Here is a 24,359-nt window from a genome sequence, read left to right on the forward strand (position 1 = left end):
GATATACTATAAATGTCCTTAATCCAGTAATCTGTCATATTTTACATTAGAAGGTGATTAACCAGAAATTCTTCTCTGATCTTCGCAGGACGTCTTAATTTGTGTGCCCTGCTATCAGCCAGTTTCCATCCTCTTATATCAGCAATGAAAAATTAAAAATACACTACGTGTTGTTGTGTTCGGTGACTGACGTTTATTTCTGTCAGGCTGAAGGGACAAAAGTTGGAGAAATACCGATTCTCTTGGCATTTAAAAAAACAACACAAAACAGCGTAAGAGGACCTCGTTAATGTATTTATTTTACAATTTTTTTAAAAAGAGCAACCGATTAAAATGGATGTTACAAAGTTGAGATGGGAAACAACATATATGAGCTGTTTTTACCGAAAAATGATCAGGAGCGTCTTCAGAATGGTCAGATCCGCCTCTCTGGCTGCAATGCGCGCTCCCGACACAGGGGGAACAGATTTTCATGGGGAAACAGAATTTCGCACAAGACCGGATCTCAGATACAACGCGGAGGCATCTTTTGCTGCATTCATGATGATCTGAGCGTCACCTCCTGGTGCTGATAGAGGCAACCCTCCTTTCTCTCTCTCTCCCTCTCCCTCTCTCTCGCTTTCCCCTTTCTTTCTTTCTCACCGGTTCCCCTCCCTGTCCGTGTTCCTCTTTTCTTTTCGCGGGTTCATCCCAGACTGCCCAGTCAGTCAGTCAGCTCCCCTTTTTTTTCCCGGCGCCGGGGAAGCTGGTAGCGATGGGGTGGCTCAATTTCAGCACCAAGGAGAGCGCCGGACTTTTGCTGCTTTGTGTGTATGGTAAGAGCGCGAGTGTGCCGGAATGTCGTGACTACTCTCTGCGGAGTGACAACGTGCACGCGCATGTAGCAACTGCATGTATGCGTGCCTCATGATGTGCACGTGCATTTGTTTTTTTGACATCCATGAGCTGGCATTTTATGTGTGGAAACTTTATAGTATTGCAACGTGATGTTCAGGTGATGAGCTGTTGCTCCTCTGATGCAGCAGATTTTATTTTTTTTTATGTTTCTATTCCAATGCTGACTTCACCCACTGATCAATCCTGCTTTGTGCTGATTCTGCTTTTTTTGTGTGACTTCTTGTGCGCATGAGTGTGTGCCAACCATTTGTTACTAGACAGACACCAACTCTTTTCTCCACGGGGTGTGTTTCTGCTGTTCATCAGGTGTACTGACGCTGTCCGTGGTGCTGGCGGAGCAGGAGGGAGAGAACCTCTCCGGGCTCTCAGACAACCCGGACAAAGCCATCTTCGCGGTCCGCGAAAACGGAACGACGTGCCTGATGGTGGAGTTTGCCGTCAAATTCCTCGTGCCATATGACGTGCTTGCGCTAAATGGGATAGACGTAAGGATTTCCCTCGCGTGCATTTAAATTCGCTTTTTTTAGCCCGATTTAAGGTTTTTCTCTGAACCCATCTTGATGTAAAACAACTCTGACAAATTGAAAACAATTAATACAAATATTTGTATTTATATAAAAAGCACTTCATAAATATATTTAAACTATAACAGCCTTTTGAATGAGTGCAGAAAATATGAACGAAAAAAAGGTTTATTTTCCTTCTTATACTGTGCAATGCAAATTATGAATAATAGAAACAATAAAATAATTGAAACAATAAAATAAGTTTATTAAAAATATATAGGCCTATTTAACGTAGTAGTTTGTAATCGGGTGCGCGACCTGTCTTTATTCTGATGCATTTTTCTTCCAGCTCATCACAGAGCAGGTATCCTTCACACTACCCCGTGGGGCAGAAATCCAGGGGAAATGTGGAAGCACAGAGTCAGAGATCCACATCTCCTGGAGGAACAACGCTTATATGCTCCGCATTTACTTCTCTAAGGTGCATCAACGGCAACAGAAACTGCCCCTTTCCACTCTTTATCATACAATTTTACAACGCTCCTTTATTTCATAACTAGAGATGAGAAAAGGTTGCTTTTATTTTTTATTTCTATTTATCCCGACTTGAACTTTTAGAGAGATCTTTTAATGTACCCGCTGAGTGTTCAGGCCAACCTTGACCATTGCATTCACAATTTGGCAATCATGGATCATTGAGCACATTGATTGGTGTGTTTTTGTCCAGGAGTTTCGTGAAAAGGGAATTGAGGTGTGGAAGATCAACAAAATCCAGTTCGTCTACGACACCTCGGAGACATCCCACTTCATCAGCGCATACAACCGTGAGTGTCCCTTTATAAGCAGCTCCTGCAACCCCCCCCTCCCCTCGGCTCTACTGCTGTGATCACAGATTGGTCGCATTTGTTCTGCAGTGGCCATCAGCTCTAGTTAAAGGCAAATGAAACGGAGGTTAACAAATTTATAAATATGTACATATATGTATTAAAAGGTTCTAAGAAAATATAAATCCTTAATAAAACTTTTGAACTTCAAGCCTAAATTTTTTATTTTATTAATGGATTATTTAGCTTTCATTTCTAACTTTATTAGTTTCAGGTATACTTTAAGCACTGTCCACATCAATGTGTTTATCAATATATATCAGTCTATCTTATTACCAGCATTTATCGTTTATGAGTATTTTTTTGTCTTCATCACAGGATGGTTTAAACAATATATTCACCCTGCCATTATATTTTCCAACTTCATTTCAAATTTCAACAGCATTTGAGAAGAAACGCCTTAAATAAAAAGATGTTTGCATCATCTGTGTCCTTAATGAACAAGTTCCATCTTTTGCTCTTTCTTCAGCTGGAAAGCACACAGCTAGCACCCACAAGCTCTCAGCCCTGGTGACCCCAGCCGGGCGCTCCTATGTATGCACAGCTCAGCAGACCGTCACCCTAATCTCCAGCGACCACCAGAAGGGCATCACAGTCTCCATGTACGACATCCAGATCCAACCCTTTGACATCGCTTCCGACTTCATCTTCAGCACACGTAAGAACAGCAGAAGATACTTTCTCATGCTGCAGCTCATGTTGTAGACAACAGATGATGATGGTAATGAGAAATCCTGGGGGGGTGAGCTGTACATCTCTTTTTGACGTCTAACTCTCAAAGGGGGGAGGGAAAGTTACTGCTGCAGTATGGGGAGCATGTAGGGTGAAATGAGAAAAAGAAAGAGCTGGGGAGGCACGAGAGACAAAATGGGCGCAGCGGGAGGAAGACGGGAAGGAAAGAGGTTGAGGTCATTAGGACTTTATGGTATCTGTGCCTTTGATGGAGCTTTTATTGGAACACTGCGTGCAATTCGTCGTCCAATCACCTTGGAGGAATCATGTGGCCTCAGCTGCAGTAAACTACACTGGGATAAGCTTCGCTGCCTTTCTCCTTGTGTGTATTACAGCTTTCCACAGGGAGAAACACTTTCAACTTTACGCTATACATACTGTACTCTATTCTCATCAGAGGTTAGGAGTCCTCCTTACTCCAAACAGCCGAGCAGTGCTTGAAAATCCACTGTAAAAAAAGAAAACAAGGCATTCTTCAGTATCTTGCAAAGATATTCATAGCCTTTGAATTCACAAACTTTAGTAATTTTCTTTTTAGATTTTATGTGCAGATCAACATAAAGCAGTGCATATTGGTTTGGTGGAGGGCTACAATGCATGGTTTTAACTTTATTCTCAAAACACAAATCTGGTAGCCATAAACTGTAAGGCAAGACAGGAAAGAATTAATCAAAGCAGCAATCAAGTTGCCTTTGCTAACTGGAGCAGCTGCTACGATCTGCAGAATTTTATTTAACAAAGCACATGAAATAACATCAGCTTAAAGTAACTTCAAGTTTCTGCATCGTTATAGCAAACTAGAAATTAAGATTGAATGGTACCAAAACCTGACTTCATGCTGTTAATCTACAGAAGCCAACAGAGCATCAGAAATCTAGATGTTGCGTTGCGTCCTCTGTACACTGCTTATAAGTCTTTTTTTCTCTCTGCAGCTTATAAGTGCATCACAGACCAGCGAGAACACCTAGAGGAAACCCTCCCCCTTATCCTGGGCCTTATTCTTGGTCTGATAATCATCATCACGCTCACCATCTACCACTTCCACCTCAAGCTGACAGCGAATCAGCCACAGCTCCCAAGAGATCGCTCTATGTACAAAAACATGTAGTCCTGCTTCAGCAGCACCTTCAACTTCCGGCAGAGCTCTCCTAATGACAGATCTGTCTCCTCTATGTCCTGGGCCTGTTACACCCCTGATGATAGTGTCCTACTACATCGGACAAAGTCCCTGATTTGAATATGTGATTTATTGAACTGTTTAATTAAGAGTTTTTTGGACATTGTGGGACACAGTAAGGGTGTATTTGGAGGGCATACCCATTCACATCTAATTAATATCACTGCAGGATTTATGCTCTGTGCCATATCTAGTCTCTAAAGTGAGTAGAATTTTTCAGGAAAATATTTTCCCCCCAAACTTTTCCCAAACTGGTTTCTAACTTGCACAACATTTTGATCCAACTTGTCTTTTAAATATTTCTAAACCTCCTGATCATTTAGCAGTTATTCTGCTCTCTCTATCTATCCCATAGTTGCTACTGGACTCCATTTGCACTTAAAAATGTTTTTCTTTTTTTAAAGATTCTCATCTCTGTGCTCATACATCCAGAATGCAGCCGTGGTGTTGACAGTGGACCGTCTTGTCGTGTACAGTGCAGTTTTGCTTTGTTATCAGACCCTCTCTCTGCCACAATGTAAGAAATAAATCAAAAGAAAGAAAAATATAAAAAGGCAGATACAGAAAAAAAAAAACCTTTATAACTTGAAAAGAAAGAAAGCAGATAGTACCTATGGGAATGTGGAGAGGTTAAAAAATATGTGTATATTATTTTTCAAGTGAAAGTCTATGCATAAACCTCTGCTGATGCAATCATGTGCAGTATTCTGTTCTGTTTGAAATAAATTGCTGGATACATCCTTAGCAAAGTAACGTTGTTACAGCATTTATCACACCACATTCACCACTCTACTCGAACTCTTAGTTATCACATTAAAATATATTTCAGTTACACACTGAAGAAAATCTAGAAATAACTAAACATTTCTTAAATTAAGTGAATTTACCCTTCATTTGAGTAGGTAAATAAGATGGTTTGCAAATAAATTGAGTAATTTCAGTCTTAAAATATGATAATTAGATAATATGCATTTGAAATAACATAATGCCATTGTTTTTTTTCTTATTTTAATTGTAATTTGTCTTATTCCATTGGCAAAATGTTTCTTTAACCTCCTCAATTCAATAACAAATGCGCTTATTTTAAAAAATGAAAAAAAATGACTTATTTAGATTTAGATTTTTTTTTCCAGTGCATACATTATTCTTTAAAAAAATATTAAATTTTTGCCACACTAACATTTCTCAATTAATGAATAATACTTTTAGAAAGCTGATTCCATATTCACCATCTAGACTTTACTGCTAGACATGTGGAATAACAGAGTAAATCCCTTAATTAGACCAATCTGAAATACAAAGATTAGGCAAACAGGAACGGATCATGTCCTAATCTCAGAAACAAGTTCATTAGTTTCTATCAGTCTATAAAGGACTACATATCACCTTCTAAGGATGTGGGACTGAAGAATCTTTATCCTGAAATAGAGAAATCAGTAAGGGTGTTCAAAAGTCAAAAGCTGTTCTGACCCGTTTCAAACCAAGAACATCTTGATTTCGAACTCGAAAGAATATACTGACAAATAGAACTGTAACCAACAAAAAAAAAAATATCAGAGGATACACTGCTTGGATAAAATATGGATTCTGCTTTTTCAAATTTGTTTCTTGAGAGAAAACATAAGCAAAGTCTTACTGAAAGCAAATAGCCTACGTATCATTACCTGCTAATATACTTTTAAAATCCCACAATGCCCACTGTGCTGCTTATATTCTGTAACACCAACCCGGACCCTATTTATGATCACACTACCATATTACACTTTGATTCAAAAACATTTAACTAATCTTCACTGTAGACATATAAATAACCCTAAAGAGCAGAGATCATTGTTCTCTTTCCCACAAACCTAAAGTTTAAATAATTTTTTTTCTCTTGGACAAAATTTATTTTGTTCCAAGAAGTATGGTTTGCTTTTCAGAAATTGGAAATGGTTTGCTTTTTTCAGAAATTGGAAGTGGGAATCCCTAATGGAGCAAAATGCTGAAGTTGGTGGGGTCTTTGATTACTCCCCTTTATTTCAACAGTTAATAAATGAATAAATAAAATAATAATTTTTAAAAGTATTATTTCAGCTTTACTTCTATGTGAAAAGAAGAATAGCAAGGTAACAAAGATGATAAAGGAACACGCCTTTTTATCCATCTTTAAAAATGACCTTATAAAACATTTATGAATCAGTTTTTTATGGAGACATTCAACGCTATAATAAACCCACTACATGGATATTAGATAATAAAGCAGCACTTTTGAACTACACCCACATTAAGGCAGAAAAAAAACAACACATCACCCCGGCAGTGCGTTTTAACTCACCTATGAATGGGTTAAACCCACAGGCAGCTCAGCCTTCTGAGGATCCCTTCGGTTTGCTGCAGAGGTGGTCAGAATGCAAGGCTGAGCCAATCAGATATACGGATGTAAATGTTTAAAGAGTAACAAAAAAAGCTGTTTTTTTTTCTTCTTTGATGCTGTTTAACATTACATTCCTTTTTCAGAATCTAAATTTTTTAGGTCAAAAATGATTTTCCATTTCTGTTTTTCAAACTCTCTGTCCCCTATATATTACTGGGAGGTTGACCTTATTACTATTAAGGAAAAGAAGTACGTATCGTTGCTCATCTGAAAACCCTTCCTCCTCTTCATCTTTATTACATAACATTTCCAAATTATAAAATAATATTTATAAACTATATAACAGTTCTGTATACTGGTATTTACAAAACAGACCAACTGTAAAGTGTCTCTATTAGCTATAAACATTTGGAGAATTAATAAGTCAAGTTTGTTCAGTACGGTTAGAGGTCATCAGTGAACACCAGTCTCAAAGGTTCTCGTTGGATTTAGGTTTGGACTTTGACATTATTTTTATATGCATATATGCTTTGATTTAATCTAAGCATTGTAGTTCTGGCTGTTTGTTTAGGAGAGTTGTCTTCCTGAGAGGAGAACAACTTTCACCCAGTCTTAAGTTTTAAGTTAGTACCCCCTAAGAGTTTTAGTTTACTTTTGATTTTTATGATTGCCAGCTTCTTCTTCCCTGCTGAAGAAAATCCTCCCCATAGCATGCTGCTGCAACAACCATGTTTCAGAATGGTAATGATGGATTGTGGACCACTTTTCTTTGCAAAAATGTTCTGTTATGGTAAAGAGAACTTTCTTTCTTTGTGCTTCTCTTTGCCAAATATGCCCAAAGGAGGTTTTAAGATTTTTGATATTTTCTGTTTAAATGTGATATCTTAGAAATAATCTATATTTACTAAATAATCTATTCTTTCTGACTGACGCAAACTTTAAATTAACTTTTTTGTTTTATTTATGTTCAGGAACATATTTAAAAATTGGTTAAAGTGATATTTTTAGTTGAATACGATCATTAATTTATCTGCTAATCAATCAAAAGGTTTATCCATTAGAAATGGATGGAATTTTTTTCAAGTTTTGCTTTGTGAAATGATCAGTTTATTTGTATCAAAAGTGTTTTATTTATATATTTTTTGTAAGGTAGATATGACATTTTCTTAAGGTAACATTTCTTTCCATACACATACTGTACTGCACTTTACTCGGCACAGGAGGATAAACGTGCAACCGATGTACAGAGGCTTTTGTCCCCGACATGACCATCACAGGCTTGAGCCCTGGCCTGTTGACCTTTGCTGCATGTCTTCCCACTCCCTTCAATATCATTTTCTATCAACAAAAAAATAAAGGCAACTAGTGCCTAAAAATAATGATTAATAAAATGATAGCCAAAAAAATTTACCTAAACTAATTTTTAAGTTATCTTAAGTTCCAGAACCCTTTGCATTAGCAGCCTATTTTTACTGTAATCCAAAGTGAAGAATACACAAAGCTCTATGTGTTGTGCCAGAGATCAGGAACCGTCTGATAGCTTTGGAGCAATTCCCGCAATCAATAGATGTCGTAGCAAGGCGAAAGTAGAGAGGCAGTTACTAGAGACGTAGAAACAGCAAGTAGATGGACGGCAGGTGAAGCCCTCGATATTTCTGCTGCAGGATGGTAATGAAACCTTTGACTGATCCCACCTTTGATATTAAGTTTAACTCGATTAACTTTTTTTAGAAAACTCATAAACTTCTGGCTATTCTTTGATTTTAACTTACTTTAACTTTTTTTTGTAGGGATTTTTTTTTATAGATTTCTAATATTTCAACAATCAATACTCTGTAGGTTAGAAGAAAATGTTTTTAATTTAGTGTGTCAGTGGTTTGTGCTTATTTTACCTTGTTAGGAAATTGATTGACCAAAACTAAATTAAACAATTTATTTTAAACTAAAATGTTCAATATTTTCCTCTTTAAGTCCTTAAGAATAGATCCCTGAAAAAAAAATATTTTTTATACATTTTGAGAGGTTATGTGGTTTATTTGTTTATGAGCAATAAATCTAGCTTTATCCTTAATAAACATTTAAATATGATGTTTTTAAACTTTCCTGTACCGAACCATGTAGACACATTTACCACCTCACTTTTCATGTTTTTATTCACTGGGTTTAGGCCTCCTTCACTAAGAGAGAAGCTCCATTCTTTGTCTGAACTAAATCAATATTCCATTACTGTGTTTCGGTGGGAAATGGCTTATAGGAAAGAAAGAGCAATAACATCATAAATTATAGTAACACCAATCCAGGGACGTGTCGTTTAGCTTTTCTCCTAAAAGGTGAAGTTGGGGTGGAGTTGTTTGAAATGAGAACTTTTGAATTTAGAGAACATGAAAGACTTAAAAAAACAAAGAGAAATTAAATTGATGATGATTAAACGAGGCTCCCTGAAGCAAACCGACAGTGTGCTGTTCACAACAAAAATCATATCTGCCTGATATGGACATCGAAAGAGAGAAAAGTAGAGATCTGAAAAGGCAATGAAATAAAAATCCATGCAACACATCTTGATGTTTTTTGTTTTTTTTATGAGTTTTTGTTTTTTTAATTGAAACCAGCTTCACTGATAACAAACATGCAGTATCACTGTACAAGCCAAAACCACAAATAAGTGTAACTCATTCAGATGTTGACCCAGTGTCGAGGATTAGCTGGTGGAGCACGCACGGACAACACGCAGGCACACGCTTTCAGACGCTTTACAAAGATAAACACGCTTCAAACCTTTTGCTCTTCGACAAACACAGACTCACGCTCACAGTCATATGTACATATCACAGTGATGGATGGTTAAAGAGGATGTAGCGAGGAGGATTACACTGTTCCCCTGCTCCGACTGGAGATGAGAATGGCAGAGCGTTTCAGTGACAGCAAGAGACTGAGCTGGAGTAATGAAAGATGTGAGTGGAAAATAAGATTTTCTTTTAAATCAGCACCCTGATCTCTGTGTGCTGGGGTGCCTCTATTTAAATAAACCCATTAGGACTCCTAAAATGAAAGGAATAAAAGGTGAGCAATACCCATTTTCTTTTTTTGCCAAATCCACTCAGTTTGTGCTACATTTAAATATATGGTCTTACAGTATCATAAAAGCAGGGTTTAGCGTCTTTACAAATAGGTCTGGGGTATTGCTTGGATGATAAAACAACTGATATTACTGTTTGCAAACGCGCAAGAAATGTGGAACAAAAAGTGCCCAAAAAATAAAGACAAAACAAGGCCACACTACAAATAAAAAATGTCACCCGAATAAATAAATAAATAAATACTTCAAAATGTCATAGAAAATTCTGACATTACCCTTTTTTCAAACATTTAATGGAAGTTCTGTCTACAAATGTGAGATCATAAATATATTAAGGACTTTTAGTAACAGTTAAGTTTAGCTAGATTTATTTTTGGAATATCTTTTATATCTTTAAGCAAAAACTGGATTATAAACAGTAGGAAAGATCTCTGCAGAAATTCTATTTAATACTGCTCATATCACAATAGTTACGACACAATAAAATACTGCAAATTATCAAAACTGTACAGAAAATGTTACAAGTTTTCTCTAAAATACATTTTTCACGTTTGACTTGTGTGTGAAAAGAGAAAAGCGAGTGACCTTGTCTGCGTCCGAGCTGCTGGGACACAGACTGTCCCTCTAAATGATGGACCAATGACGGTCAAAAGCCTCTCTCCTCACGCTGATTGTTTTGCCCTCTGTTTCTCTGCTTTGAAGCTTTGGGGTCACATAGGTCCTTCCGCCTCACCAGCAACTCAGCACACTCTTCTGAAGCAGTGGAAGGCTGATGGCTACTACTAGTCTTCGTGCAGTTGAAGACTCTGAGTCTAGGAAGAAAGAAGAGTGCAGCCTGCAAACCAGCTCACGGTTCAGCGGAATGTCCAGATAGCTCCTCTGTACCCTCATTTTCTCCTCTTAACTGTAGACTATTTTTTTCTTCTTTTTTACTGTGTGCATGTGTTTTTAAAACATACTTCTTAAATATTCCTCCATCTAATCTACGTTACGGTTACAGGTGTTAGTGGCACACCACCACGCAGCAGGTTGGTTTCACTGGGTGAGGGCGGTGCCACCCTTAAGGGGTGAGTAAGCGTGTGTTTTTAGTGTGGAAGAGCACAAGATTAGGCCAGGAGGTCAACGATGGCGGTAGTGTCTCATGAGGGGGACGATGCAGGATGGGGGTCCAGATAACTTGAGAAATGGGTGCTGGATAAGCTCCTGGGCAGTGGCTCTTTGTGATGGCTCCCTCACCAGCATCATATCCAGGAAGGAGCGCAGCACAGTCGATACCTGGAAGATGTACAGACTTTAGTTCATTCTATGCTTTTTAATAAGACATGAAATAAACTTTAATGAACTCAAAAAGTAAGGAAACAAACATCCTACTAGAAAACATTTATTGAACACAATAAGTTATTTGGATTGTTCAGCGCAGAAATGTGGAGTCAATAAAAAGGAAAACAACAGAGGCCTGCATTTAATTAAGAAAAAAAAAATTTAAGAAAAAAATCTAAATTATACCTACCAACTAAAGATTTTGGGGAAACTTTCGATCGCATCCTATGCACTTGAGATATGGCGGACACTGATATTGCAACAAGGACTGCAATCGTGAAAATTATGTGTACTGAAAACATTTTCGTTTTGCCTTTTTCCTGTTTAAATAATATTATTCTGTCATAACTGTACACATCTCAAGGTTTACTGCCAGAAAAGTCGCTAAGTTGCTTTTCTGAAGCTAAAAAAACCTGAAATGTTGCCAAATGTTATCACTGACTGATAAGCTAATTAACATACTTTTGAGTGATCATGTTAAAACTACATCCAAGTGTTTGTGGTTGCTTTCAGTTTGCTACGAAGTTACTACCAACCTTTTTTGGATAAAAAGCATTTTGTGCCAATAAACATTTTGGGGTAATTAGCATCTGCTGTTAGCATGCCACAACTGTTTTCTGAATCCTGTCAACTTTGTAACTTTGTTTGAGGAGATCGCCTTGTCTCATTGACACTTTTCATGTTTTTGTTGTTGTTTTTTTTTTATAATTCTTGCATAATATCTTTAAAATGTCACTAAATAATGTTGAGTCTAAAGGTGTGACAACTTCATTCTGCTTCCTGAATCTTCTAAGATTCTTGTATCTTAACTTTGATACACTGATAGGGCGGCTACGATTAGCCAGGGTGAGCAGATCTGCACAGATTGTTTTTCGCTTCTGTCTCTGTGCTATTAACAAATTCAAACAATTTCCCACATTTGACATGGACAGATTATGAAAAGTTAATAAAAAACACTGGTGCATTCTGTAAAGCAAAGCCCAACTTAACGAGTCTGTGCAGCATCTCAAACCAGAACAGACAGAGAATGTTGATTTGCATATATTAAAAACATAATGATATCTACCTTATCTAAAAAGGGAAAAAAAGCATTGAACGCTGTGGGATGGTTTATATGCTGACTGAGAAAGATAGGTGGTTCTCAGGAGGAGATCTGGTAAGTTTATTGATTTATTTATTTTTTTTCATAAAAAGGTGAGAGATTTAACGCGCTTACCTGCTCTGTCTGCCCTTCGTTATTTTTTTTTTTTTTGTGAGGCTCAAAGAGGATCACTATTTTACTATATGCGTTTTTTCTCCTCCTGAAGTTATTTTTTTTTTAGATTGATAAACTGCGTTTTCTGTCCCTCTGTTTTTGCAAGGCTCAAAGAGGATCACTACTTTATCTGTTTTCTGTCCTCCTGAATTCCTATTATGGTGAAAGTATTATATTCTTTTAATGTTTCATTGATAATTTTTTTTAATGGGTCTGTCCTGTTTGCTATATACAGGTGACTCCAAAATTGACTGTTTTCCTGTGTGATTAACAGATTTTATTCAGTATTTTCCCCCAAAGCGGATGAGTTTTTACTTTATAACCGTGTCTTTCTTCCTGTCAGACCCATGAAACTGCCGCAGATTTTCTGAATAGTCCAGCTAAAACAGACCTGGGGCCTATCTCAATTGGACCTATGCAGCCCCCTTGCGTAAAATCCTGTCCGGTGTGATCATCACCGTTGACTTTCAATAAGCGCTAAATGCCACAACCTCTTCCGACACAATTTTCTGTCGCAATGGACGCAAAATCGAATCGGTGTGTTGTGTTATTTCCATTACCTTGTGAGACTCCTTTAGCCGTGGGGGAAGGTTGTCTCGTATCCTCCTCATAGCTTGCAGAGGAGGCTCATTAAAGTAAGGGGGCTCTCCATCAACCATTTCAATCACCATAATGCCTAAAGACCAGATGTCCACCTATACACACAACAAGAACAAAGTATTATGTCTCCAAGAACCCTCTAAAGGGATACAGTAACATGGCGGCATATGTTCTCACCTCAGTCCCGTACGGTATTCTCGATATGACCTCCGGAGCCATCCAGTAGGGAGTTCCCACTAGAGATTTCCTCTTAGGCACCTCTTTGGAAACTTGGGCGCAAAAGCCAAAATCTGACAGCTTGATCTGTAAGGCACAGAGAACAGCAATCAGGAAGGGCAGGAAATATATTAGATCAGAATAGTCCAGACCCCATGTGATGAAGAGCTTCCACACAAGACACTAATCTCTCCTATTAGCAGTTAATTATGACTCAGTTCATCGTGTCTTATCAAGTAGTTAGGAGGCATTATGCAGGATTTAATTACTGGGGCACAAGTTGTGTCTCATGAATGAATGCCTTTCTCACACTCCCTGTATACAAGTGACAAACAACATCAATAAGGAAAGTCAGAGAGAGCACTATAGTCAATAAAAGGAAATAAATTTAAAGAGAAAAACTGTTTGATGGCCTAAAAAGAGGACTGTGAATGAAGAAAATGAATAATAAGAAATCGTACCTATAAGTGTATCAAATCCACTTACTCTGCCATCGCTGGTCAGGAGAATGGAGTCGCTCTTTATGTCTCGATGGATGACTCCCTGTGTGTGCAGGTAGGACAAAGCGCGCAGCACCGACAGACACACTGTTGCAATCTGCTCCTCGTTCATCCTGTAGAGACATGCACAGAAGTGGTAAGAAGCATGAAGGACCACCACCTTACCCCTCCCCCACCAATTGCTACTCAATGGAAATTAACAGCCTAAGTCTACCACACTACCCTGGCCTGGAACACAATGGTTTATAAGTGATATTTATATTTCAGGTAATTAAAAGTGCACCCATCACTCTGAACAAGATAATTCTATTTTAAAACTAACAGCATTCCTCTTAAGGGGGTTACTGCAGGCTGGTTACCTTAGCTAATAGCCTGAGCAATTAGCCGGCTTTAGCCTGTTATAATTGTTTCATTCAATAAAGGGGTAGAACTTCTAATCACATCATCTGGGCAGATAGCTATTGCATGACTAGTAAGTTTAAGACTTCTCATGATTTCTCCAAAGTTTCTATACTGGGGTTTCTATTGAAGTAATGCTCTTGCTGGCAGGGTAGTACGCAGTGTTGGGCCTCACCACCCCCAACCAACATGCCAGCACCCAGAATACTACAACTACAGAATTTGATAACACATACTGTTTCCCATGTTACATTATGTTCAGTTGCAATAGGCCAGTCAAGTTTGTTAATAACTTTTTCAAATGAATATGTTCAGTTTACCTTAGTAAAATATATATTTTTTGTTTAATCTTAATTGATGCAATTGGGTCGGACAAAAATAAAAAAAGTCAGAGTACACGTATCCATATACTTTTACACAAGAAAACTGTATTTTATTATGGGAGAAATATAAAACACAAACCAACTTTAAAACAGGGAAACAAATGAAGTAAAATATAGGAAGTAGAAAAATTTGAGAGTATGATGCTGAAATAGTACTAAACCTACAAAGTTCTGTTAGAATAGGACTTATTGTTTGTTTTATTTTTACATATTGTATTTGCTTGACGCAAACCGCATTATAACCAAAAATCCACAAAGACTGCAGAACTTCTACCTTTTATTTTCCCATTTCATATTTCAAACCAGTCACTAATAGAATATATTTTCAGTCCTGAAACAACAGATGCCTTTTTCTGTTTTAGAGGCAGGAAAGTCAATCAATTTTAAAGGTTTATAAAAACTCAAGCTTCACCAAATAAAAAGATGTGGTTTAGAGATAGAGTTTGTTAAACATCCCCCTCTAGCCTACAGTGGCTGTAATGTGCAAGCAGGCACGAGGGTCCCATATGGAGAGGCAGGGCGATGTAGTTCATCTGACTGAGCCCACACAGCCTGACTGAACATTAACATCCAGACCCAGCTGCTCAGACCATCCTGTGCATTTAAGAGTGAACATGCACTGATCTCTCTTTATCTAAATATGTTGGAAAAATCTGTAAAAGAACATGCAAATATGTTGCATCTGGATTTTTGTGCATAGAAATGTGCATGCATATGTAGCAAATTATTAGGCATCAAATGCAAACTCTTCTCCTTTCGTGGAAGGATTTAATAAAAAAAAATTAGTTATAATGTGACAAACAGCCCTAAGGCTAAAACACGCACAAACTTTCCAGATTTCAGCAGATTTCCATTTCCTCCCCTAATTTTTTACTACCTTATTTTAATCACTCATGTATGCTTTTCCAATCACGGATGTTTAATGGGCTTTCAGAAATAGGGGGGGGGGGGGGGGGGGGGGGGGGACTCAAAACAAGAGCATCTGGCTTGTCAGGATTGAAAGAAGTATGCAAAAACAACCCCACTCAGCAACATCCCCTCACTCCCCCAACATATACATTACCTCTTTAGTGTACATGCTTAGGTGAATGATGGGAAAACATGTTCACTGAAAAAGGAAATCATTTGAAAATGCGGAAAAAGACCCTAATGAGCCTGGAAAGGTTATGGACGGAAGGAGAATAACACACATACACATATATTAAAGAAAGCAGGCATTCATATACATATGAAAATGAAACTCTCATTAAAGAACTTTAATTGAAATCTTTACTGGATTTCATATCATTGTGCCACTGGTAATGCATCTATATGTGAGTAAATGGAAAACACTTGATAAGGGGAAAATATGAGACATGTTGCTGTTATTAAAGCAACAAATTGCTTTACAGAAATGCTTCTGAGACTTCAGATAGACTATTCGTGGCATTAATTACTTAGAACAACAGGAACTTCTTTGCTATGACTTTAATATAAACTCATAGTTTTTATCAGACTCCATGAGGACCAGTCAGAACATTAAACCTCAGAAGCATATATAAGACTTTCTTCTTTTTTATCAGATTTATTTGTTCTGGACATTAAGAAAAACAAAAAAACAAACAACCAAACAAAGCTTGGAGCGAGTGGGGTAATGTGCATCAAATTACATCCTATTTATAAAGCTCTATGCAGTATTTCCACAATCATTACTGTGTGCTTAAACTTTCTTTTTACACACAAACAGCCAAACATCTGCGTGGGAGAGCGCTCAAAGTCCTTCACGGCGAAGCGGCGCTCGGCCTCAACAAAGCGTGTTATTAGCAGCCGACACCGTGCCACGTTAATGCTGACACTCAATGCAAATGACTGTAATTATACGGCGAGCGCAGAGTAAGCCCGCAACAATGAGAAAGGCCTCTTGGAGAAGCAACTCCACCACATCAACACTGTTTGGAAAGTTAGTGAAGACAAAAAAAATTGTCTGAACCTGATCTGGATTACATTTATCCATCTTTAGTGTCTTATAGCCCAGTGCTCCTGTTCTTTAAATTAAATTCATAAACTTGTCCAGGCATCTATAGTTTAGCACAGATGAAATGTATGGACCTAAAACTATAGCATAAACTGCCTTAAGTCAGCCGATTAACCAATTATTAAAAGTTAGTCAACGTTTAGCTGGATGTCTTAGGGCCCCTAGACATAAGTTTTGCTCCTAATACTGGGGCAGCAGCAGATAATAATATTTCGTTATTTTTATTTTATTTTATTTTAAATTTTTGTATCCTCTCATGCTCTGGACAAACATTAATACACTCAAAGCCCCAAAATAGTCATAGCTTGGGCAGATTTCCATGTAAAATGATTTTTCATTTTAACTTAAAGTTAATTTCAGACAGGAAATCAGTCAGACTTCTTTAAAAAGTGACGAAACAAGATAATAGGAGTATAAATAATGTTACAGTCATTGGGATGAAATCTATGTCCTCCTTCTCATAATTACTGACCATCTATTATAAGTAAAAACCATTAAAATACTTTAGTGATTTCCCTGGTGATGAGTTCGAGCCCAATATTTAGCCCCCTCCACAGATTGTATATCAGATACATATCGGGACTCTGGCTCGGACATTTAGAAATTGTTAATGTCACTTTAAGTAAGAAGAAACATGTTGATAATATGTAGGACCTAAACCTTGTCCACTCATTTCAGCAAAATTCAATTCTGCAATTATTAAACAACTACTATAACAATTAATAATAATAATAATAATATTAATAATAATAATAAAATGAATAACAATAATAACTATTCTGATAAAAATAATTATTCCTGATGCTGCTGGCTCTACTAATAATAATTTATTATTAAAAATCTTCTGTATATAAGTACAGGCAAAATAAGGAGCCTTTATTTATATTAAGCCTCAAAGCAAAGAGAGAATCAGCAGTAACCTTTGTAATAAACCATCTGATAGGCTGGTTACCTGGTGTGAGTCACAATGTCGGTGAGCGCCCCGCCTTCCAGGAACTCCATGACCACCCATAGTTCATCTCCCACCAGGTAACTGTTGTACATGTCCACAACATTTTCATGATGATAGTCCCTCATGATCACCACCTTCAATGGAGAATTATACAAACGTTAAAAAAACAGCTTAATGAGATAAATAAAGCATTAGTCCAGATCTATCCATTTTAGTCTTTGTCAGGGTCACGGTGGGTGAGAGGCGGGAAACACCCTGGACAGGTTGCCAGTCTATCACAGGGCAACACAGCAACATATTCCCATTATCAGTTCGTATGAAATCGTACGAAAAGTTATGCACACTATTTTGTATGTTTTGGACGTTTTTCCTCAAAAAAACAGATCAGTGCGCATGCGCTGGCAGACAGACAAAAAAAGCAGATCCGCGGACAGACGTAAAACTGGGAAAAACAGTGCAAAAATTACTTCTTCATGTCTCTAACTACGTTGCTTGCTGTTTTATATCTTAGGCTTAGGGTTAGGGTCAGGGTTAATTGCATGTTAAATTCTATGTTATTGAATGGTGCGCATCTTACCATGCTATTGAATGGGAAGATGCGCATACGACGAAAAAAACGTCCAAAATGTACGAAATTACGGTGCATAACCTTTCATACGATTTCATACAGACTCATAATGAAAATACACTGAACATAGAGACACATAAAGACAGAAAAATATGCACACACACACCTGAGGACAATTCAGAGAAGCCAATTAACCTAACAGTCATGTTTTCTGGACTGTGGAACTGAGGGAGCCCGAGTACCAGGAGAGAACACATGCTGAAAAACTTGATACAGAAAGACCCCGGGCAAGGAATTGAACCCAGAGTCTTCTTGCTGCAAGGCAACAGGGTTTCCCACTGCACCAATGTGCAGCCCTCATTACTCCAAAAAAACTTATTCATATAATGTCAAAAACAATAGAACAAACATTTTTCTTATACATGTTTCACTTCTAGAAAAAAATAGATTTATGTTCAAGAAATTGCAGTCATGTACAAAAGAGGTCCAAATAGTATATCATCAAAAACGTCAACCTTCTTATTAAATCCATAGTGTCTAATTAGAGTTTTATGATTTATTAAGAATGAAAATGAATTATGCTCTAAGGAAGTAGTTTAGAAATGTATTATGTACAGTATACCTTGCAATGTATTGTTTAAAATTGAAGTTTTCCTTCTGAGGCACATTTTATGGAGGTTTAACCTTAATAGGATTAAATCAGAAATAATAGGATTACATGAACCAATTGGTTCCCAAGTGAACACCCACTGCATCAAATCTCTCAGAAACACAGGAAACATAGTCAGGAAGAGGTCCACTCCAACCATCATTTTAGAAACAGTTTGTCTGCAAATATGGCCATTTATATGTAGAAGAGAAGAAAAATGTCCACAGTTAGTCTAGAGTCAGCATACACAGCCCTGAAATAAATACTTGCTTAAGGGTTTCTGAGTAAACACTTGCTCAGTTTGAAAATTAATGCAATTACAGATGCAGAAATGTGTTAGTGATTTATGTAATTGCCTGTGCTATATTCCACAGAAATAGTAGTGAAAATCTCTTTTTTTATTAACTGAAAAGAGATTTATTCTTATGTATATTACACAGAGTAGCATGCTTAATGATGCTATTTAAAACAGCAACAGATCTGCTGCTGCCTATTTAAGCTGTCAACAATCTGTGACAAATAATAGCTGTGTAGGATCTCATTTCAATATATTAAATTCAACAGAAAAACAAACACTCATCTACATGAAGAGGTTGGTGTTCGTAGGGATCAAGGTGAATCTTAACATACTAGTTTCTTATTCCTCACCTCATTAAAGAGCAGCTCTCTCCTCTGCTGTTTCCTGAGGTCCATCTTCTTGACCGCCACCTGCTTGCCACTGTGCTTCTCGCTGGCGATGCAGACGATCCCAGTGGAGCCCTCTCCGATCTTAATGAAGTTGTCCAGGTATTCCCGAGGGTCGCCTGGTTGGAGCAAAAACCCTTTTTTGAATCCTATTCCAAAGAAATCTTAGTATCCTCCTCATTTGTTTCTATTCAGCCACTCTCACCTGGGTTGACCACCAGCTGAAGTGCAGCTCTGAACTGCTCGTGGGAGACTCTGGAGGGCTGGGTGTCAGAGCTTGAGCCCCATGAAGGAGGAGGATAAGCCCCAGGGGGTATGTAAGGAGATGAAGGCTGTGAATAGGCCCCCTGAATGAAAACAAGACTCTGTGAAATGCAAATCAAGAGAAACCATTTGCCTGTTATAATTTTTAAGCCAATTTTAAAATCAAATATATTGTAATGGTAAACTGACACTATCAAATCCTTCTTGTCTGTCCTTGTTTACCAGAAAATTATCTCTAGATTAAAAACATTATATTTGATCTGTATGCTGGGAGAAGATTGGGGCATACTGTACCTGAGGGGTGTACGGTGGGCTGGGCTGGGAGGGAGGATGGTGGTAAGGAGAGGGCTTGTAGTGGTGAAACATAGGAGGGTAAGGAAGGTGTGCTGGTGGGTAGCCAGGTGGTTTGATCTGGCTCTGAGGTAGCTTAAGAGGTCCTCGTAGGTAGGTGTCACCACCTGCGACTTGGGGACTTTCATCACGAGATGAACGCTCATAATCACCCTGGAAGAAAATGTGCACTTTTGATCATTTAAACTTAACACTACACATACAGATGAGAAGATAAATCAATGGTAGCATTCTTTAAATGATGTTCAACAAACTAATAACATGCTTATACCAGGATGAAATTCAGATCTGCACTTTAGCAAGAGAATAGCTCTCTGGGCAAGTGCCTCCTTTAACGTCTCAGCTTTATTCAAAAAAGTTTTAAAAAAATCCACTGGACTTTGCTTCCAAGTTTGAAGAAGTTTCGCTTCCCACCTAGGAAGCTTTTCCAATTTAAAATGTCAGGAATAGCGTTGAGTTTTTATACAGTAGCCCATCAAAGCCTTGTTTTTGTTTAGAAAACATGCAAATTGAAACAGAAACAGTTTCTGTTATGTTTAACCTTTAATTTTAATTTTAAAAACTTGTACAAAACAATAGTGACAAATTATTATATTTTAATAATGGGCTTGTGTGTATATCCCTTTTAAATGCCTCATACCAAAAAAAACAAACAAAACAAAAAAAAAAATCACTGGGCTGCATGAACACCAAAATTTCAATATGTAAAAGAAAGTGAAAATGTTTTACTTTTTTCTATCTGTTTCACACTTATAAACTACCGTTTTTTTGATCAATCTCTAAAACTTTATTCAAACCCACTAAAATGAGCAGCTATGGGGGAAAAAAGAGAAAATGCTTGATGGATAGGCATACAACATCAGAAATAATGAATATTGTAATAATAATAATAATAAGCTGATTTATCTTCTTGTCTTCACTAAGGTGATGTTATTTAAGGGCCAAATAACTCAAAGAGACTCCAAGGAAGTTAAGTGTGCATTGTCCTCTGAAATAGTATCTTTCTCATTGCAAGGAGAAAGTCATAAAAAGGAAACTATATAAAGTTAAATTTGCAGATTGCCCCAAGCCATGTAGGGAACTGGTCTGTTAGAGTAAAACTGTACATAATGGCTTCTGTATCAGACTAAACACATCTTCCCTCCCATTAAAAATGGTAGTGGAAGCATCATGCTGTGGGCCTGCTTTCGTTCAGCAAGAAAAGAGGGACCATTCAGTTTAAGGAAAGATGGATGAAGCAAAATACTGGCAAAATATATTTAACTACTCCAAAAAAGTGAATCAGGTCAGTTGTCAATTATTAAGCATTTTTTCCCAAGTAAATGTTAAATACCGGTATTTGGGAACTGAAAATAAAATGTTGACTTTAAGTGAACAACTTCCCTGCTTCACTTATTTTATGTAGGATGGGGGTTTAACCTTCCAGCACATATTAACTCTAAACATGCAGCCAGAACCACAGAAATGCTTCAAGTAAAATTATATTCATGTGTATCAGAACTGCCAAGTCAAATTTCACACCTAAATCTAATTAGGAATGTCTGGCAAGAGTTTAACATTTTGGAAACCCTCCTTCTCCTTACACTTTGGACTACTTTATAGTGATCTCTAAGATAAAATCCTAATAGGTTACAATGTCGTTTTTTTTAAAGGTGAAAACATGTAAAACAGGGAAGTGAATAATTTTCTAACTTGCTATATTTTCTTAAAGCTTGTGTTATGCATGTTCCTGAATAATTCTTAAGTTCTGCACTATATGGCAACTATGAAAAGATGTAACAGCATCATCTGTCAGAGCCCATGGATACACATTTTGTCTACAGGAACATAACCCTTGAACATCAGCCATCATCGTAATCGCTTATTCCTTAATGGGGTTGCGGGGTTCTGGAGCCTATCTCAGTAGTCCATTGGAGAGAAGCGGGGTAAACCCTGGATGCTCTGCCAGTCCATCGCAGGGCCTAATCCTTAAACAACCCATCATAAATATTTAAACTAGAATGATATTTATTTACCATTCTGATGTTTAACACACAATACTAGTATTTTTACTTCCATGCTTTAGACGAGGAGTGGCGGCCTGGTGGTTAAGGCATAGAGCTTGAAATCCAGAGGTTCTGAGTTTAAGCCCCACTCCCACAGACTGCCACTCTGGGTCCCTTAACCTCACGCTGCTTCCCGGGCGCCGCACAATGGCAGCCCAAGGGGATGGGTGAAATGCAGAGAGTTCATTTTGTTGCTCTGTACTTGTGACTGTGTAATAACAATAAAAAAAAAGCTGGGAAAAAAGGAAGAAAAGTTTTTAATCTAGCAGCCAACAAATCATTGTTTTTTTGAGTAGACTGTGAAATAAGCATCAGAAAATGTGATTAAAATGATCCATACAGTATATAATCCAGTAAAAGCAGTAGTATATTCTCTATACAGGAAGCCAATTGTTACTGACCTAACAATGACCAGGAATGGCCCTTTATTACACTTCCAAATCAGATGCAGGCATTGTTATGTTTTTGTTTCCAGATTTGTGAGAAAAGTGAGCAGAGATATTGAAACTCAACTAGGGCTATTTCCTTATAAAAACTTTCCCATATGTGAAATAAGGAAAAGTAATAATAAAATAAAAATTTTAGGTGGTTTAGAGACAGCAGCATTTCATTGCAAAACTAGTTCCATGTATTAGCTGTGATTTACATACTAGACGTATGCTGTGGATGGAAGCATAGAAAACTATTATAGATTTGTATAAATATGTGATGTTATTCTGTTTAAAGATGATCCATCTCTATAAAGACCTCTGAGCTTAAAATGATAGGAATTCATATATGTGGCAAAATGTTAAAGACTAATTTAACTGTGAAAAAATTAAGGTGCTGTGAGTCTCGGACTAAATTAGATTGCTTACACCACACCTTCCTGGAATGGTATTCAACCAGCTTTTTCCCCCATCATTATTATACTGAGAGTAAATTAAAAACCCTTTTATCTTCCCCTTTATTGGTTTCCTTCTGTGGGTGCACAGCTATTTGTCTTTACCCTGACACATACACACTCCCACATGTGTACAGACAGGGCAGGAGGAGGAGCTCTTATGTGTTGGGATGGTGTATAATTACATGGTGTGGGCTCTTTCAATCAATCAGCACTAGGCAGGTGTGTGAGGGGTAGCCCCGTTTCTTTTTTGCCCTCCTGAACCTCACCCATAGTCAGCCGGCGCTGCAAGCTGGCTGTCAGCCAAGGGTCTCCTGATCCATGTTGGTTAAACGCACATTAATCTGAGTTTGGCAGGGTAATCAACAACCTAACTCAACTGTGAAATTGAATTCCGCGCTGGAACATCGTCCGGCCAGTTTTATGCTAAGGCTGCAGAAAGCGAAAGTGCCGCAACATCAATTTGTCACCGAGAGCTGCCGCACTGAGCTCTCACACTCCGCACTAAACACAGAGGCAGAGAGGGGAGAGAAGACTCCATGCTGTCTACGATTACATCCCAAACAGCTCACAACAATAGCTGAGAAAGAGAAGGATTTACTTTGGGGGGGATGTGTGAGTGGGCTTAGGCAGAGAAAAAGCAAAGGGAAAAAAGTGACAGGAGGAAAAGAGGAGGTGGGCCATGCTACTCCTTTTCTTTTATTCTTTTTCTGCATGATTTTAAACAAAAGAAAAGGAGAAAATTAACCACATAAACCTACATTTAAAGCATTTCTTTGATATTAGCCCTGAATATCCCACCACCTTAAATAAGAAATGCTATAGCTACACTTTTATAATATACCTTCATCTATTTCATGACTACTATATAAAATATTGCTGTCAAAGGAATTGGGAACAATTACTTTGATAAATCTTAAGTTTGTTTTTCCATCTTTAGCTTCACAGCAAGTTTTGTGAATCTGTGCAAAAATAAAGCACCACTGCATGTCTACAAGGCGCCAAATGCAGAAAACTTGCAATGCAGCTACAAACAAAAAGAAAGGAGAAAAAAAATGACCTTCTCTTGCATCACTTTTCTGCTACTCTTGCATTCTCTCTTGCTGTTTTTCCTAGAGAGGCTATTTACTGAGGCGCACAGGTTAAATGGGTTTTCACTGCAGCACCCTGGGATCTACATCAGCAAACCCAGTTTTCCCTCTCAGCTGCCTGACTTACTGTGAGGAAGGAAGGAAAGTGTTGAGTTGTGATAAGGATAGTGAATAATGAGCTTAATGAGGCTTCGATAACTCTGAAGAGTGAAGTAAAGACATTTTATAAAAATGACCACTTTGCTCTTGCTGATCATCATATTTTACCCCCTGATGCTACTATTTGACTGTTTTCTAGGAGACATGCAGCTCCTCACGATATAAACAATGTATTAAAATAAAAGATGGTTATCTTAGGATTAAATAAAAAGATGCTTTGTGTAGGAGGACAGTCTAGTTGAAAGGTGATTATTGAATTTCTCAGCTCTTTGCTGCACTTTACAACACATTATTTGATCACTACTGGGAGTGTAAGAAATATGAAAAGACCATAATAAAGCTATTACAATTCCAGCCAGCTATGAAGGCATTTTACGAGGCAAAGCTGGTGTTACACC

General features: G+C 37.7%; 2 protein-coding genes across 7 annotated transcripts in view; one reads left to right on the forward strand and one right to left on the reverse strand.

Moving 5' to 3' along the window:
- Positions 1–504: 504 nt before the first annotated feature.
- Positions 505–4,940, forward strand: lamp5 (lysosomal associated membrane protein family member 5). The gene is made up of 6 exons (XM_038286137.1): positions 505–815; positions 1,204–1,382; positions 1,753–1,884; positions 2,131–2,227; positions 2,757–2,945; positions 3,952–4,940. The coding sequence occupies exons 1-6, from the start codon at positions 755–757 to the stop codon at positions 4,125–4,127; spliced, it is 834 nt and encodes a 277-aa protein (XP_038142065.1). The 5' UTR covers positions 505–754; the 3' UTR covers positions 4,128–4,940.
- A 4,170-nt stretch (positions 4,941–9,110) lies between these two features.
- pak5 (p21 protein (Cdc42/Rac)-activated kinase 5) overlaps positions 9,111–24,359 on the reverse strand; it is a 94,000-nt gene continuing 78,751 nt past the window's right edge. For 4 of the 6 annotated variants that reach the window (XM_038286031.1, XM_038286029.1, XM_038286033.1 and 1 more), the window contains 8 exons: positions 19,727–19,936; positions 19,374–19,533; positions 19,133–19,287; positions 17,268–17,401; positions 13,506–13,632; positions 12,981–13,106; positions 12,764–12,898; positions 9,111–10,903 (listed from right to left, as the gene is read on the reverse strand). In XM_038286031.1, the coding sequence (XP_038141959.1) occupies positions 10,748–10,903; positions 12,764–12,898; positions 12,981–13,106; positions 13,506–13,632; positions 17,268–17,401; positions 19,133–19,287; positions 19,374–19,533; positions 19,727–19,936 (1,203 nt within the window). In that variant the 3' untranslated portion in view covers positions 9,111–10,747. The remainder of the gene's footprint in view (positions 10,904–12,763; positions 12,899–12,980; positions 13,107–13,505; positions 13,633–17,267; positions 17,402–19,132; positions 19,288–19,373; positions 19,534–19,726; positions 19,937–24,359) is intronic. The other 2 variants (XM_038286032.1, XM_038286030.1) reach the window with 1 other exon arrangement.

The sequence above is a fragment of the Cyprinodon tularosa genome, unplaced genomic scaffold (genome assembly GCF_016077235.1).
Source record: "Cyprinodon tularosa strain WSP-4 unplaced genomic scaffold, ASM1607723v1 ctg22, whole genome shotgun sequence".
NCBI lineage: Eukaryota > Metazoa > Chordata > Actinopteri > Cyprinodontiformes > Cyprinodontidae > Cyprinodon > Cyprinodon tularosa.